Source organism: Chenopodium quinoa, unplaced genomic scaffold (genome assembly GCF_001683475.1).
Source record: "Chenopodium quinoa cultivar QQ74 unplaced genomic scaffold, ASM168347v1, whole genome shotgun sequence".
NCBI lineage: Eukaryota > Viridiplantae > Streptophyta > Magnoliopsida > Caryophyllales > Amaranthaceae > Chenopodium > Chenopodium quinoa.
In genome coordinates, this window is record NW_018742980.1 from 2,753,211 (window position 1) to 2,771,758 (window position 18,548).

The 18,548-nt window shown below is 36.9% G+C and overlaps 1 protein-coding gene across 1 annotated transcript; it reads left to right on the top strand.

Annotated features, from left to right (window-relative positions):
- Positions 1–2,388: 2,388 nt before the first annotated feature.
- Positions 2,389–5,757, top strand: LOC110729402. The gene is made up of 2 exons (XM_021909145.1): positions 2,389–2,836; positions 3,672–5,757. The coding sequence occupies exon 2, from the start codon at positions 3,673–3,675 to the stop codon at positions 5,386–5,388; it is 1,716 nt and encodes a 571-aa protein (XP_021764837.1). The 5' UTR covers positions 2,389–2,836; position 3,672; the 3' UTR covers positions 5,389–5,757.
- The last annotated feature ends 12,791 nt before the right edge of the window (positions 5,758–18,548 follow it).

Below are 18,548 nucleotides of genomic sequence, written 5' to 3' on the forward strand. Positions count from 1 at the left end.
CCAAAACAAGGGAAAATAACTTTCTTGAAAAATTTACTCACCACACGAGCATCATTGGTAGGAGTAGCAATTGCTTCAACCCACTTTGAGACATAGTCAACGGCCACTAGAATATATCGATTTCCATAGGAAGAAGGGAATGGTTCCATAAAATTTATCCCCACATGTCAAACAACTCAACCTCGAGTATGTTATTGAGTGGCATCTCGTGCTTCATTGATATATTACCGATCCGTTGGCAACGATCACAGGCCTTGACATATGAATACACGTCCTTGAATAAAGTTGACCAATAGAAACCACATTGTAAAATCTTTGCTGTCGTTTTCATAGGACCTGCATGTCCACCACAAGGTAAGTCATGGCAATGAGAAATAATGTTGCTTGCCTCACTTTTCGGAACGCATCTTCTAATCATTGCATCCGCACATAATTTGTATAAGAATGGGTCCTCCTAGAAATGTCTCCTCGCCTCGTAAAAGAATTTCTTCTTTTGTTGAGATGAGTAACCATGAGGCAATGTACATGTGGACAAAAAGTTAGCTAAATCAGCATACCAAGGTGATTCAACTTGAGAAAAAGCTAATAAATTTTCATCAGGGAAAAAATCATCAAAAGGGAGGTCGTCTCCATCCCCCTTATCGAGAAGGAGTGAGAAAGATGGTCTGCAACGACATTCTTAGTCCTTTTTGTGTCCTTTATCTCGATGTCATAGTCTTACAACTGAAGGATCCAACGAATCAACTGCGGCTTGGCGTGACTTTTACTCATCAAATATTTCAATGCTGCATGATCTGTATGAATTAGGGTCCAATCCTGGGGTTGCATAACAAGAGCGGGGATCAAAGCTTCCTTCAATCTGTTAACAGCCTCAAGATAAGCATCAGTAAATATAAATGGGGCATCCTTGGCCAAAAGCTCAGTTATCGAGCGATTTTTGAAAAATCTTTGATAAATTGTCTATAAAATCCTGCATGACCAAGAAAGCTCTGAACTCCTTTTACAAAGTTAGGAGGGGGTAGTCGCTCAATGACCTTTATCTTTGCTTTATCAACCTCAATACCTTTATGTGATACCACATGGCTTAAAACAACTCCTTGTTGTACCATAAAATGGCATTTTTCCCAGTTTAAAATTAAATTAACTTCTTGACATCTATGGAGCACCTTTTTCAAATTTTCAAGACATACATCAAAAGATGTTCCATAGACAGAAAAGTCGTCCATAAACTTCCATTGAATTTTCAATAAGACCTGACAAAATTGCCATCATACAACGCTGGAACGTGGCTGGAGCATTACATAATCCAAATGGCATTCTTCGATAAGCGAAGGTGCCATAGGGAAATTTGAAAGTAGTCTTTTCCTGATCACATGGACGGATGGGAATTCGAAAAAACCTAGAATAGCCATCCAAGAAGCAGAAAAAGTAATGCTTAGCCAAACGTTCAAGCATCTGATCAATGAAGGGGAAGGGAAAATGGTCCTTTTGGGTGGCCTTATTCAACCTCCTCTAATCTAGTATTGACATAAGCACAATCAATTAAGCATATCAATTGCAATTATCATTAGAGAATTTAAAGAATTAAATCATGCATTAATCATATTCAAGTTTCGCTATATCTTGGAATAGGGAAATTACTCACACATATTCATGAATTCAAGAATGATATTCAATAAAGAAAAAATAATTAACAATCATAAAATAAGAGAATTGAGAGAAGAAATTATTTCTAGGAATTAATTATGAAATCTTGAATCTTGAAAGCAAAACCCTAGAAAATAATGTAGAAGAACGTAATACCAAAAACTCTCTAAAATAATGTATGTAAAAGTGATATATAAAAGACTATCTAAAACCTATTTATATGCTAGGAAAATAGTAGTCGTCTTTACACAAGATTAGGACTCTTAAAATCCCAAAAATAAAGCTAAATTGTTGGTAATTAAGTGGCCGCAACCGGGCTGCGGTACAAGGCCGCGAGCCGCGGTACTGCTACGGAGTAAGCTGCCTTCTATGTGTTTCTTGCTCCCTTGTGAAGTGCGCCGCAAGCAAGCTGCGGTAGGTCATGACAAACTACAACCAAGATGCGGATTAGGCTGTCCCCTTATGCTTTATAGCTCTTCCAACATATTAAATCCAACTTCCATGCTAACTCTACATATTTTCCAAGCAAAAGCCTACAAAAACAAGAAAAATAACCCGAGGAGAGCAAAAATCGAAATATATAACAAAATGAAGCTCAAATAGTTAAATGTAGGGAGAAAATGCGACAAATATCACATAAATATAGCATACAAAGTACGTAAATAATCGTGTTATCACAGGTCAATTTTGGGTCATTATTTTCGGGTCATGGATCGGATCATCCGGGTCGAGTCATCGGATATGGTCAAAATTGCCAGGTATATCCCGATCTAGTAAGTGAAACTAATATGAGAAGAAGAGAGTAAGAAGATAATTGGAGCCTTGTGACTGTTGTGACTCCTTGTGACTTTGTGAGCAGCTGTGGCCGCCTATCCAAATAAAGGGATATACTTTGACGCGGTGACCCCCTGGTTTTATAAAGCTTTACTGTAAAAAAAAGAAAAATGATCCTATAAGCTTAAAGACAGATGGATGTGGGCCTTACAAATTGGACGACATTTCATTTCATTCCTTTCATTCAAAATTGAACGCAACAATAATAAAGTTGGCAGTATCATATCATCACTTCTCACTCATTCACACACTCCTTCACTTTGCAATAACTAATTCATTATCCCACACGGTTACCCATTTCTGGTTTCTGGGTCGGATCCCATTTTCTCTCTCCTCAGGAACACTTGTTTTTTGGGTTAGTCTTTTCATCACTTCATTTGTTTTACTAATTTTGTTGTCAATTTGTTCAATTTCAGATTTATGCTTGTTTTTGCTTTATAAATAGTGTTTGTTTGAGTGAATTTTCGTGTTTGAATGCTTACTGTTTTAATTTGATTTAAAAGCTATATTTTTATTTTTATTATTTTATTATTTTTTTTTTATTGTGGGGTTGAGGAAATAATTTGGGTTTGCTATGCTTTCAATTTTGTCCCCAGTAGTTATTTGAATATGATTAAAGTGGTATCATGAATTAGTTTGAATTAGAATTAGAAGTAAGTTGGATTGTAATTCTATTGCATTGTCAAATTTGTTAATTTGGCTCAACTGGGTAGTAATTTCTGTTTGTCATGAAATGCCATTGAATTATTGATTTTGTCAAAGCTTGTTTTCGTAATTTTATTATATTATGTCCATAAATTTATGGGTTTTACCAATTTGTTGAACTTGAATGCAACACTTTGAGCCCCTGGGTATTCTATTGCCTATGTTGGATTTTAGGATATGTTCTGGTATGTTTTCGAAGAGATTTGGGTTGATAGGAATAAGTTAAATTAAACTTGTTTCGTGTTTTTGTTTATGATACATGTAAATTGTTTGTAGTTACATATACATTGGTTCTACAAGTAAAAACACCTGTGGGTGGTATTGTGCAAGACTGTGGGTAGGCATTTTGAGTAGTTAGTGAGGGTCATTTATTGGCAAAGTGGCTGTATTAGGGAATAAATCGTGTTTTTTTTTTGTGCATTACCTTAGCATTTATATTGTTGCTGCCATATTAAATTCAATTTGTCCTTGATATCCTTGTGTAGGATGGGAGGTGGAGTGAAAGAGTCCTGGTTTAGTAGTTTATGGGGGATTTCACGAAGAAATGGTTCGCATTCTGAGAAAGCTGTAATGGGAATTCTAGCTTTTGAGGTGTCAACTTTGATGTCTAAGGTTGCTAACTTATGGAATTGTTTGAGTGATAATTATATATCGCAGTTGAGGGAAGATGTTATTAACTCGCCTGGGATTGTAAAACTTGTATCAGATGACGAAAATTTTCTCATGAACCTTGCTTTTGCGGAAATAGTTGAGAATTTGTGGTACGCTGCACACTCTGTCACTAGGTTAGGAAAGAAATGCTCTAATCCCGTATATCATCGTTTGGACCAACTTTTAAGCAGCCCTCTTGAGAATTCTACTGAATTGTATGGATGGGAATATAGATGGAAGAAGATGGAGAAAAAAGTAAAGAAACTGGAGAGATTTGTTGCTGCTACTTCACAATTGCATCAAGAGATGGAGGTGCTGGTGGAGCTTGAACAAACATTGAGGAGAATGCAGTGCAATCCAGAAACCAGTCGAGTTAAATTGCTTGAATTTCAACAGAAGGTCATTTGGCAGCGTCAAGAGGTGAAAAACTTACGAGAAATGTCCCCTTGGTCTAGGACATATGACTACATAGTGCAGCTTTTGTCAAGATGTCTAGTTACTATAATTGAGAGGCTTAAACTTCTGCTTGGAATTAATGAAGTGATATACTTGGACAGAAATCATACGTCAGGGCCTAAGCCTACAGCTGGATCCCTCATTCGGAGCCGCTCATTTGTACACTCTTCTGTTTATCCCTCTGAAACTCATAGCTCTATCTTTTATTCAGGACCTTTGGTTAGGTCAAGCTCTTTACTGGGATTGCCTACTAGAAGTAAGAGAGCTAGCAAAAGGCAACAGAGACAGACTCTTCAGAATGAACAAAATCAACATAAAAAGTTTCCTTTTTTAAACACAAAACGGTTTGCTCAATCAGGACCATTTAAAGGATGCATGATTGCTGGAAGTAATTCTCCAGTAGTTGAGAGCTGTATGCCAACAAGCAGTGGGCCTTCAAGTTCCGTGGCTATTGTTTTGAGTGATGTGGATGGAAAATCAAACAAAATGGATCCCTCTTCTCATGACAACACATTTGCCTCAAGCAGCTCAGTTTATCTTTCACAGTGTATATTGTCAAATACTCCTCCATGTTCTCTGGGAAGTGCTGCCTTAAGTCTCCATTATGCAAATATTATTATATTAATTGAAAAGCTTGCTTCATCGCCTCACCTGATTTCCCATGATGCAAGGGAGGATCTGTACGATATGTTAACAACAAGCATAAGGAGCATGTTGAGGGCTAGACTAAAACTGTACACCAAATCCTTTGCTTCCTCAGCCTATGATTCTGCCCTTGCTACGGAATGGAGTCTGGCAATAGCGAGAATGTTGGAATGGCTTTCTCCTCTTGCGCATAACACAGTTAGATGGCACTCTGAAAGGAATTATGAGAAGCAGCATACTGTTTCCCGTGGGAATCTTCTTCTAGTGCAGACTTTGTATTTTGCAAATCAATCGAAGACTGAAGCTGCAATTATAGAACTTTTGTTGGGTTTGAACTATCTATATAGATTTGGCAAAGACGTGAATGAGATGGTTTTCTTGGAAGCGAGTGGTAACCGAGTTTACGATGAATATGCAATTCAGACAGATACTATTGCTTGCAATGCTTGATAAAATGGGGCAGACCTTCTTGGTTTATCTAATGATAGTGGTACACATACAGAGAAGTGCCATCCCGGACTCACTTGTATGGAGAAACCTTTGTTTCACACAGCAAGGAATCCATTGGAGATAGCAGATGAGTTAACCATCTTTTTATACAATAGCTATACATTGTTTAACTGTGTCTTAGATTGCATAACTTGTTCTCCCTTCTTCTTGCCAATCTGTAGCCATCATATTAGACTGTTGTAAAGCATAGTTTATATTTTACATGAGATGTGCGACGTGTAACCTCAGAATTTAAGTTTGATGTCTTCTTCCTTTGCTTGTGTAAGTATCAGTCTGGCTTCTACTATGCAGATTTTCATCTTTTCTGCTCTAACCTTGTCAATTTCAATTTAATTCTCATTTGAATATATATATTTTTGTTGGTTAAATATTTTTAATGTGATGGGTAAAGCAGGCTGATTTTTTTGTTGGAAGGTGGAGATGGAGAGAAGACCACATTTCATTTGATAGGAATAGAATGTCTTTTTTAATTTTTAATTTTCAAACTCGGATGTTGAGTGGTGGTTATTGTTTCTGTTGTAGACCTACATCATATAAGGCTTGTTCCACATGCCATCTCAATTTTAGCGTTCAGTCCTTTAGTGGTTGTGCTGAAGCAAAAATGCCTTCTGTCTGGTGATGGTATAATGAGTTTTGTAAGCTGCCTTGTAGGTTCACATGTCCCAATTTTGACTGCTGTTTATAGTACTATGTTTTTGCTGATGAAGACCATTATGGTTCTCATTTAGAGAAGTGCATTTTTCAGATAGCTACTGATCTTTGTTGTTGGTCTCCTAGCTGTCTTGTTCTCTGGTTGTTGGTTTAGTTTTGGATTGTCATGGACCTGAGTAGGGGTGAGCAAAGACCCAGGGTACCCGGTACCGGACCCGGAACCGGTTAGGATCCGCCGGGTCCGGACCCGGAACTGGTCCCACCGGTTCCGGGACCGGGTCCAAAATGTCGGACCCGGTTGTAACCGGTTCCGGGACCGGGTCCTAAAATTTCGGACCCGGTACCCACTGGGTACCCGGTTTAAACCAATTCCAGTTCCGGGTACCCGGTCCCGGATCCAGACAATCCGGGTACCCGGAACCGGTACTGATTTAGTTATAAAAAATTATTTTTTTTTAAAAAACCCAACAATCCACAGTCCAATACAACATTAGGCCCATTTCATCCAACTCATTTCTGCTAGGGTTTCTGTCAGCCACTAAGCCTCCTCATTTCATTGAATTCATTTTTGCTAGGGTTTTGTTCTTCTCTGTTCATTCTCAATCTTCTCTGTTCTCCTCTGAAAATCTCATCTTGTCTTCTTTCGTTCTCATCAATTCACTGATTCTCGGTCTTCTTTCGTAAGTATTTTTCTCTTGGTACTCAAAATCTCATCCTCTCTTTCGTTCTCATCAAGCCACCGAACGACTGTCTCTTTCGTAAGTATTTTTCTCACTTTGTTTGCTTTTTGTTTCATCTTGCATATGTAGATCTCTGGTACTGTTTATTACTGCTTGCATTTTCTTTGGAGATAGTTAGAGTGTTTATGTTAATTTTAATTTTTATTTTCTTCAATTTCTGAGGGTGTTACGAGTGTTTAATATGCTGAAATCAATGAATTGGTACAAATTGACTGCACTTATAGTCTTTTTCTGCAATTTCTGGGTGTTTGAATAGATTCTTATTGAGTATTAATTGGTGGGTACCATTTTTAGTTGCTGTACATGTTTAGTTCAGTCATTGCTTTTATAGAAGTTGTTGTTTGGCTGTTAACATTGTGGTGTTGATCTCAGTACATGAGGTGGGTACACTGGGGTTTCGTTTTAATGATGTTATGTTTGCTGCTTGCATTCTCCCTGATAGAGTTAAAAACATTGGAAGAAACAGAGTCAATAACTCAATGTTCTATCTTTTGGCTTTTACCACTTGCGATGGATTAGTGGAAAAATTTCTTTAGAGGAGATATTTCCCAAAGTTCAAAAATTTTTTGTTGAATTTTTTTCCTGACTGAATGATTAAATAAAAAAATCATACTACACTACACTACAATCCCATCTTCTGATCACATTCACCTTGCATCTTTGCAATAGTGTTTTTTTTTTTTTTTTTTTTTAATCTAGTTATCATGATATTGGTTTACCTTGTTTTTTTTCAGATTTTCAGATCTATTTCTTGTTTTATTGAGCTGGTCTTTTCTGAAATTTGTAGTTGTGGAGAAAGATGTAGATGGTGATGCATAGGGGTGAAAGTGAATCGGTGTAAAACCGAACCGAATCGAAAAACCAAACCGAATAAGGAATGTGGTTCGGTTTTTTGGGAGGGTGGTTCGGTTTCGGTGTCAAAAATAAAAAAATTTCGGTTTTCGGTTCGGTTTCGGTTCGGGAAATTGAAAAACCGAACAAAACCGAACCAAACTGAATTATAAGCCCAATCCTACAAAACCCCTGCCTGGCCCAAAACTAAATACCCTAGGTATATAATGAAAAAATAAAAAAAACCCTAATTCCTCTAATCCTCTCAGCCTTTCTCCACTCTTTCGTCCTCCCTCCTGTCTGACTGTCTCCTCTGAGTCTCCGACCACCGTCCAGTACACCAGGACACCAGGCGACCACCGTCAACGGTCCACCTGCTTCTCTCTCTCCTGTCTTCTCCTACTAATTAAGGTATGAAATATGCAATTTGCGAATTCAATTTGCGATTTTAATCGTTTCTCTACTTACTTGCTCTCTCCTGTCTTCTCCTACTAAAGTACTAAATACTAATCGTTGCTACTGCATGTTCAATTGTGAATTGCGATTTTAATTTGCGATTTTAACTTGCGATTTTACTTGCTACATTTTAATTTGTGAAGAATATGGCAATTGGTGATGCTAAAATTGATGAAGTGGTCGAAATACTTGAGTGATTGCTCTGTGCTGCTACTGCTGTGTTGATATGCTGCTACTGGCCTACTGTGTTGATGTTCTGCTGGCTGCTGCTACTGTTCTGCTGTTCTGTTGCTACTGTTCTGCTGTTCTGTTGCTACTGCTTTGCTGCCTGCTGGATTGATCTATTCTGCTGGCTGCTGCTATTGTTCTGCTGTTCTGCTGGCTGTAATGTTGCTGAATGTTGATCATGTTATGTTTAACTTAAGTAGTTCTGTTAAAACTTGTTTAATTTGAGTTTGTATGGATTGATTGGTTTGATTTGATACTTTGTTAGTTTGTTATTTAAACTGAAAACTTAAGTTTGTATGATTTGGATTGGTTTGTAGACTTTGTACTTTGTATGAATTGGACTAAATTTGTTTGCTGTTATATTTGTTAATTTGCACTGCTTGCTGTGTTAGTGAGAATAGTGACTTAGTGTGTTGATTAATGAGGCCCAATTTGCAGATTATTGGCCCAAATAAAAGAGGCCCAAAAAAATCGGTTTGGTTCGGTTTTTTATTCTGAAACCGAAATAAATATGGTTCGGTTTGGTTCGGTTTCTAAAGTAAAGTGGTGCGGTGTGGTTTCTAAAATCAAGAAACCGAATTAAGGTGGTTCGGTTTCGGTTTGGGCCAAAAACCAAACCGAACACCGAACTTTCACCCCTAGTGATGCATGTGCAGGAACTACAGTTGGATTTCTATGTAGAATTCTGCTTGTTTAAAAGGTTTTTATAGAGGAGAAAGTGTTTCAACAACTAAAGGAACCTTCTTTTCATAAGATTAATTACCATTTTTTCTTTATTAAGTTCCAATTCCTTTTTGTATTCTTCATGAAGATGATGTACTAGGATCTGTGCATATTGTCTCTCCTTTCTTTCTTTGTGTTTATGTGAGTGAGACAATATCAGTTCTGACTGTTGTATGTATTTGTGTAATGCATATAATCACTCTCACTTTGTGTAATGTTTATGTCTTATTAAAGTTTAATTTGTTCCTATTTCAGAACTATGAGCAATACCGACAATTCGTCAGTCCCTATGGATGATGAAAGTGAGGTTGGAAACGAGAATGCAACAACCAAATCAACCAAGGTTGGTGACAAGAGGAAGTCTGAATACTGGAACCATTTTTGGGATTTTAGAGATCCAGTAACCAAAAAAATTGTTCAAGTCAAATGCAAATATTGTGAGAAAATGCTAACAGGTAATACTAATAATGGAACTTCTTCATTAAAGAAACACCTTGGTGCATGTTCAAAATACCCTCCAAATGTAGACAAAAAGCAAAAACTCATTTCTGTTTACAAGTCTCCTGAATCTGATGCTACTATAGTCTCTAATTGGAAATTTGATGAAACTGCTTGTAGACTTGGTTTGGCAAGAATGGTTATTGTTGATGAACAACCATTTTCTATTGTTGAGCGTGAAGGTTTTAGGTATTTTTGTAGTGTTGCTGTACCTCAATTTCATATACCTTCACGTTTTACAGTTGCAAGAGATGTGAAGAATATATTTGTTTGTGAAAGTGGAAAATTAAAGAAATTAATTGGGTGTTTGAAATCGAGAGTGTCACTAACAACTGATTGTTGGACCTCCATTCAAAATTTTAATTATCTTTGTTTGACTGCTCATTTTATTGATGATAATTGGAAGTTGCATAAAAGAATTTTAAATTTTCAATTAATGGATAGTCATAAAGGTAAGGAAATTGGAAAAGTTGTGGAGGCATGTATTCTTAAATGGGAGATTGAGGATCGATTGTTTTCTTTAACTGTTGATAATGCTAGTTCAAATGATGTGGCGGTTGGATATTTGAAAACACATTTTCATGATAAACTTGTTTTGGAGGGTTCATTTTTTCATATGAGATGTGCTTGTCATGTTCTAAATTTGATTGTGAAAGATGGTTTATCTAGTGTGAAGTCTTCGATTGCTCGAATTCGTGCTGCTGTTAGATATGTGAGGAGTTCACCTTCTAGAGCTAAATTGTTTGCACACTCTTCTATGTTGGTTAAAGTTTCTTGTAAAGGTTCAGTTTGTCTTGATGTGGCAACTAGATGGAATTCTACCTTTCTCATGCTTGAAACCGCATTGAAATTTGAAAAAGCTTTTAATAGGTTTGCGGAAGATGATCCTGATTTTAGTAGGGAACTCAAGGATGGAGTACCTACACAAGAAGATTGGGTAAATGCTAAAGTGTTGTCTTTGTGTTTGAAATTATTTTATGAGTCTACAAAGAAAATGTCGGGTAGTTTATATGTTACTACAAACTTGTATTTTCACGAGGTTTTGGAGGTGTTAAGTTGTTTGATAGAATGGGAAAACTCTACAAATATGGATATTCGTATTATGGGTAGACAAATGAGGGAAAAGTTTGATAAGTATTATGGGGATCTCGGTAAAACTAATATCATGATGTTAGTTGCGGTTGTTTTAGATCCTCGATATAAGCTTAGGTTTTTGAAGTATTCTTTTAAAAAACTTTATCCTAACGATTTTGCCAAAGTCGATGTTATTTGTGACAATTTGTATGACAATGTTCAGAAGTTATTTAACCATTATGATGCTATTATTGCTTCTTCCTCTTCCAAGAATAATCGTAATATTAATGTTGCCAATGTGGATAATGGTTCTGAAAACTTGAGCTCTTCAAATAGTGAGCAAATGAAAAAGTTTTATGATGATTTTGATGAGGAAGAAAGTGATTTTATTGTTGAAAAAAGTGAATTGGATTATTATCTTGAAGAAGCTCGGGAGAGAAGGGTTGAAGGGGAAATGTTTGATATTTTGGGTTGGTGGAAAGAAAAAAGTGACAAATACAAAGTATTGTCAACATTGGCTAAGGACATTTTGGCTATACCAATTTCTACGGTTTCTAGTGAATCCGCATTTAGTACATCGGGTCGCATACTTGATCAATTTCGTAGTAGTTTGGGGCCAAATATGGTGGAAGCTTTAGTTTGTACTCAAGATTGGTTAAGGGCGTCAAATGTATGCATTGATATTGAGCGCTTCCTTGAGGATGTTCAAAAATATGAAGAAGGTAATACACTAATACTTCTATTATTTTGTATATTTATCTATTTTATTTCTCTAAGTTTATTACTTATATTGTTTACTGTTTTTTTTAGAATTGGATGGTAGTGACACTGGCATCACACAAGTTAATGAATTTGTTGGAAATAATTGATGTGACAAAGGTTTGTATAATTGTATTCTTAATTATATTGTATGAAAAGATATCAAATGACAAATATTCTAAGGACATTTTGGCTTTTGTTTATAGGGAATTTGTGCTTCCTTGTTGGCTGCTGCCTCTTTGCTTTGTTGTCTGCTGTATGCTGTCTTTCTCCGTTGCTTAGATGGTTGCTGACTTGCTGCTGGTCTTGTTGCTGGCTGATGGTGTGCTCAGCTGCTGCCTGCTGATGGTGTGCTCAGCTGCTGCCTGTTGCTGCCCTTCCTTTTCTTCCCTTTTTTTTTCTGAACTTTTATTTAAGTAGTTGTTTTGGTTATGTTTGGATGTTTGGACTTTGCAGCATTGTTGAAGTTTGTTGTACTGATATTTTAGGTTGTTGAATTGGTACTTTTTGGCTTATTAGTTTGTAATATTTGTATTTTGAAATATTTGTATTTTGCTAGCCTCCAAAACTAATTTAGGGATATTATTATGTTAATATAACTAGCCTGCAAAATTCCATTATATATAATAATATATTATATAACAATTATAAAGAAAAAAACAGTATTTTACTACGTTGAATAATACCGGGTACCCGGTTTTGGAACCGGTTCCTACCGGGTCCGGGACCAGTTCCAAAAAATTTGGATCCGGTATTAACCGGTTCCGGGACCAGTTCCAATTCTTGGGACCCGGTTATAACCGGTTCCGGATCCGGGTATTACAAATATGACCGGGTACCCGGTCTTGCTCACCCCTAGACCTGAGTGTTTCTATTCATACTTTGTATATATAATGTCTTTGGATAATTGTGCTTGAAGGGAAAGAAATAGGAGGTGTATTGACGGATCTAAATTTCTCTATTTGGATATTAATTGGGGAAGAGAAGGGGAAAGAAAATACAAACCTACTTCTCCCATCCTTCTCCTCCCTTTCCGTCAATTATTAACCAGACGTACTATTTGTTAATGGACCTTAAGCGTATTAAAGCTTGTTGCAGAGAGCTCTGAAGCGGAAATGTCTTACTAAATTACTAGAGTTACTACATGCCCCTAATTTTATCTTTTGAATTGTAAATGCCAATTTTCTTTATCTGCTTGATAATTATGTGAAAGATTACTTTTTTTAAGGGAAAGCTATAAGCCTAAAAGAGCATTATGTTTTTGCTTTTTACTTTCTTTATAAGGAAGAAACCGTAAACATGGTTTTTAGAACAAAGGGAGAAGAGTTGGTGCAAACAAAGGTTTATATTGTGGAATGAAAACTAGTAAAAGTAGACCATATCAAGGTAGACACATAATTCTCAATTTTTTATTGTTATAACTTGCATCTTCCCTCTTGTCTTCTTCACATGGATCAAAGTTAACATCCAAGTCACTCAACTCAGAATCGGTACTCCACTCCCCTTCTCCACTCCAATCCTCACCTTCATCTGATAATGTCCTCACTTTTCTCTCCTTCCCCTTCTCTTATTTTTTTTCACTTCAGTTGCTTTCTTCTTCTTGCTATTTTTCTTTGCAATATGTTTTACCCTTGGAATGGAAGATTTTTGGACTTCATTAGCTTTTGTTGGGGTGAGGTTATGATGAGAGGTAGATGGATTTGTTTGAGGAGATAGTTGTGTTTGAGGAGATGAATATTTGGTAATAATTGAATTAGTGTGTGTAGATGGCATAGCAGTAGCATTGCTTCTTCCAACTAAACATGTATTTGGGACCAATTGGGCTTTAGGTGGCATTGGTCTAGGAGGTACATACTTACTGAACTGTGGCCCAGTTAATCTTCTCACATTGATGTCATACAATGAAAAACAACATAGCAACACAACATCAACTAATTAACAATGACCAGCAACTAATTAAAGAATTAGTCTTATAAAAAATTTACAGAAATAAAATTGGGAAATTCTACATGGTGGCCTCATGGTTTTGAGTTTTCTACGTGGAAAACAAACTTTTTTCCAGCTCTCTTCAGTGGCACCAAGGTTTAGAAAAATTGACATAGTGACCTTTTTTAGGTTTATGGCTAATCCTTGCTTTTTTTTATTAAAAAATTATTTAAATTAAATTTTAAAATAATAAAATTTTTAAAAAAAAAAACAAAAAAATTCCCAGCCATCTATATCCTTGTCGGAATCCAGCTACCCCCGACCGCCGAAACCACCTTCCAGCCCAACCCCCGACCACCGAAACCACCAAAACTGGTCGGGCGGCCTTCCACAACCCACCTGACCTAGCCCCGACCCCCAAAACCGCCACCCCGATCCCCAAAACAACTACAAAGTCCAACGAAACCACCGCCACCCCTACCGCGAAGCCCTAAATTCAACGAAAATTGGCCGGCCGCACCCCTTGACCACCAAAACTTGCCAGCTGGCCTTTTAAAAGGTCAACTAACCTAGCCCTGACCCCCGTAACCGCCTACCCAGCCACCCCGATCCCAAAAACCACCAAGTCCGACGAGAGCGCGCGGTGACTTTAGGTGGTTTTGGGGGGTCAAGGTTGGCTGGGTTGGTGGTTTTGGAGGTTGGGGATGGGTTAAATTAAGGTGGTGTACAAATCCAGCCATTCGGTTTCGATGGGTAAGAGGGTGGTTGGCCGGTTTCCGGTGAGGCTAGGGGTGGGGTTAGGGTTTGACGGTGGGGATAGGTGGCTGGGAATTTTTTTGGTTTTTTTTTTTTATTATTATTTTAAAATATAATTTAAATAATTTTTTAATAAAAAAAAAATCAAAGGTTAACCATTTTAACTAAAAAGGTTAGCCATAAACCTAAAAAAGGTCACTATGTCAATTTTTCTAAACCTTGGTGCCACTGAAAAGAGCCGGAAAAATGTTCGTCTTCCACGTAGAAAACTCAAAACCATGAGGCCACCATGTAGAATTTCCCAATAAAATTAAAGCTTTTTAATTATTGTAATTTATAAACAAATAATGCAATAAACTAACAATTCTATGTAACTAGCACTGTCAAAAACCGAATCGAACGGGTGAAATCAAATTGTTTCAACCGATCTGAATGTGAACCAAACCTATTAAAAAATCGATTTTATGAAATCGAAAACCGACCCGAACCGCTTGTTAGTAAAACCAAAACCGAACCGATCCAAGTAAACAATAAACTGTTTAAGAACCGAACCAAATCTAAACCGAACTGAAAGGAAACCGAACCGAAAATGAACCGAACCGTTTCTAACCCGAAACCGTTTGAACTGGCATAAAAACCGTTTACACCGAACCGTTAACAAACTGCAACCCGTTTGCACCGAACCGTTTATAAACCGAACTGATTATAAACCGAACCGCTTATAACCAAACCGTTTATGAACCGAATCGCTTATAATTCGAACCGTTTACAAACCACTTCCTACTAGGAATGGTTATTGGGCGGGTCAGTGCGGGTCATTATCTCCTCAATTCATCCCTCGTTATTGTGACCTCAGTATGATGTCCACTATTAACTAAATGATCAAATAAGAAGCAGATAATAATCTGATAGTAAAACAATATTACATTAATGCACTAAACTTTTATAATCTAATTTGTAATAAACTAGTAAGATCAGTATGGCTAAACTGGAAACATAACATGATATGTATTTATAAAATTAATGAGGATTTGCATATAATATGATGCCTCAATATGAAGTGATGAAATCTCGGCTTGATATAAAACTTATTAACCAGCAAAAAGTTAGAAAGTAGTATAAAATTTCAAACCAAAATCGTTTAATTGCCAGAAGCCAAACGACTCGATAAAAAACCGATTTTTTGAAATAAAAAAACAGACCCGAACCGTAATTTAGTAAACCTGAAATAAAACCAATCCAAATAATGTTAAATCGTAGAAGAACCGAACCCGTTAACGAACCGAACCGAACTAAAATAAAACTGAACCAAAAAAGAAGCGAACCGTTTCTAACCCGAAACTGTTTTAACCAGAATAAAAACCGTTTACACCGAACCGTTAACAAACCGCAACCCGTCTGCACTGAACCGTTTACTACCCGAACCGTTTACAACCCGAACCGAATATAAAGCGGGATAAAAACCGTTTACACCGAACCGTTAACAAACCGCAACCCGTCTGCACTAAACCGTTTACTACCAGAACCGTTTACAACCTGAACCGAATTTAAACCGTTCAAGAATAAACCGAAACCGAATCGAACCGATAATTATTTAAACCGAACTGAAACCGACTCGTAAGACATTTGAACCGATTTCAAACCGACCTGATTTCAACCGAACCGAAACCGAACTATCAAACCGTTTTGACAGTACTGTATGTAACTACTCATGTGAAACTATGCAATAAACAAATAATATATGCCTTGTAATTCATGTTGCTAGGCTGTTGCTTTCTTTGTAACTAAATTGGTCGCCCAAAAGCTTCCCACCAATTTGTTCATGTTTTAAAACAAATTTGATACAGGCAAATGATTGGATTGCATGGCTACGTTGGATTTGGAAGGAAATCTGTTATGAAACAGATCCATGAATCACAATAACTAAAAATATTCTTATTCTCTTTTATTTGTCCTATTAGTGACTAAGCTTGGTTGTTAGAGTTTGTTATGAGTTGTAATTGGGCTGGATTTTCTGTTATTCTAGCTCTATAAATAGGCTGTAATAAGGAAGTTATAGATATACAAAAAATCACAGCATCTTCCCCCTCTATTCTTCTTCTTCTTCTTCTTCTTCTTCCTTCTCTTCTCTATTCTTCTTCTTCTCTGTTCTATTCTATTTCATTTCTGTTACTCTACATCATTAGAGCTGCTCCATTGTTGAATGACCAAAGATTTACTCAAATAAAATTCTATAAATAGTAGCCCCTATATCAAAATTAAATATTCAAGCTTTATAATTGACTACATGTTTAGATAAATAGTACAATAAACAAATGTATATGAGCAGTACATTTAGAACTATAAAAGTAACAACATCATTGGAGGGGATTGGCAAAAGATGTGAGCAATTTTGTGAGGCACTGCACTATTTGTCAGTCCTCTAAGTATGAGACTACTTCCAAACCAGGAAAACTCCAACCTCTCCCTATTCCCACTTTGGTGTGGACTGACATCTCCATGGATTTCATAACAGGGTTACCTACTTCAATGGGCAACAATGTGATATTTGTCGTGGTTGACAGGTTGAGCAAATATGCCCATTTTATGGCCCTCAAGCATCCTTTTTCTACGTTAGAGGTTTCTCAGGCCTACCTTGATAATGTGTTTAAGCTTCATGGGTGGCCTAGGAGTATTGTGAGTGACAGAGATTCTGTCTTTCTGAGTCAATTCTAGAAAGGATTGTTTTCTCTTCATGGTACCACTTTTCTGCTTTCCTCTTCATACCACCCTGAAACTGATGGGCAAACGGAGGTGGTCAATAGGTGTTTGGAGACCTATTTGCGGTGTATGTGCAGTGCTGAACCAAAGGAGTGGTGCAAATTTTTGCCTACAGCTGAATGGTGGTATAATACTCACTTCCATACAACCACAAAAACAACTCCATATGAGATTGTCTATAGTCAACCACCCCCTATACACTTACCCTACCTACCTGGGGAAAGCAACAATGAGGTTGTGGATAGGAGAATGCAGAAAAGAGAAGACATGATTGCTCTAATAAAACATAATTTGCAGATGGCTCAGAATAGAATGAAGACTCAAGCTGACAAAGGAAGGTCATAGAGGTTCTTTGCAGTAGGTGACTGGGTTTGGCTCAAACTCCAGCCCTATAGACAACATTCTGTTCAATTCCGGGGTAACAACAAACTGGCTGCAAAATTCTATGGCCATTTTCAAGTTATTCAGCAAATTGGCAAAGTTGCTTATAAGCTAAAACTCCCTTCTCGTGCTAGAATTCATGATGTCTTCCATGTTTCTCAATTGAAGCCTTTCTATGGAGAGTTGCCTGTTGTTGCTGTTACTCCAGAGTGGTAGATTTCCTCTCAGCCTCCTTCTAAGTTCCATGCTGCTGTGCTTGATACTCGAACTCAGGTGGTAAACAGCCTTCCTGAGGACCAATTACTCATCCATTAGGCCAATTCAGCAACACATGAGGCTACTTGGGTTGCAAAGGCCGATTTTACAGCTCAGTTCCTTGGTTTTCTTCCTTTGCCTTGAGGACAAGTCAGTTCTTGTGGGGGAGGGTATGATACAGGCAAATGATTGGATTGCATGGCTACGTTGGATTTGGAAGGAAATCTGTTATGAAACAGATTCATGAATCACAATAACTAAAAATATTCTTATTCTCTTTTATTTGTCCTATTAGTGACTAAGCTTGGTTGTTAGAGTTTGTTATGAGTTGTAATTGGGCTGGATTTTCTGCTATTCTAGCTCTATAAATAGGCTGTAATAAGGAAGTTATAGATATACAAAAAATCACAGCATCTTCCCCCTCTATTCTTCTTCTTCTTCTTCTTCTTCTTCCTTCTCTTCTCTATTCTTCTTCTTCTCTGTTCTATTCTATTTCATTTCTGTTACTCTACATCATTAGAGCTGCTCCATTGTTGAATGACCAAAGATTTACTCAAATAAAATTCTATAAATAGTAGCCCCTATATCAAAATTAAATATTCAAGCTTTATAATTGACTACATGTTTAGATAAATAGTACAATAAACAAATGTATATGAGCAGTACATTTAGAACTATAAAAGTAACAACATCAATTTCAACCCAAACATACAATAATTAAAAATTAGGGTTTTTCAATTTCTTTTTTTTTCTTTTTCTTTTTTTTAGCAATGCAGTGAATAAATAATTGGAAGTGAAAAAAAATGAAAGTAAACAATTGGAATTACATTTTTTGGGTTTCTGATTCGTGTTTCATTGCCCATATACGTTTTCCTTCGTCACTCATGCCATCAACGTTTTGCATCTTTGTACTTTTACCCAGATTCTTGCCTCGTTGAGTCGTTGTCAACCTTTTAGACTAACAATTATAGACCCACACTTCTCTTAATGAGAGTGAAAGAGAGAATCAATGACAGTGAAATGGAACTTCATTATTGTAGAGCTCTGTGTAACGGAAGAAAG

Bases quoted from the DNA above. Each gene is read 5' to 3' on its own strand.
- LOC110729402 (XM_021909145.1), top strand. From the start codon at position 3,673: ATGGGAGGTGGAGTGAAAGAGTCCTGGTTTAGTAGTTTATGGGGGATT.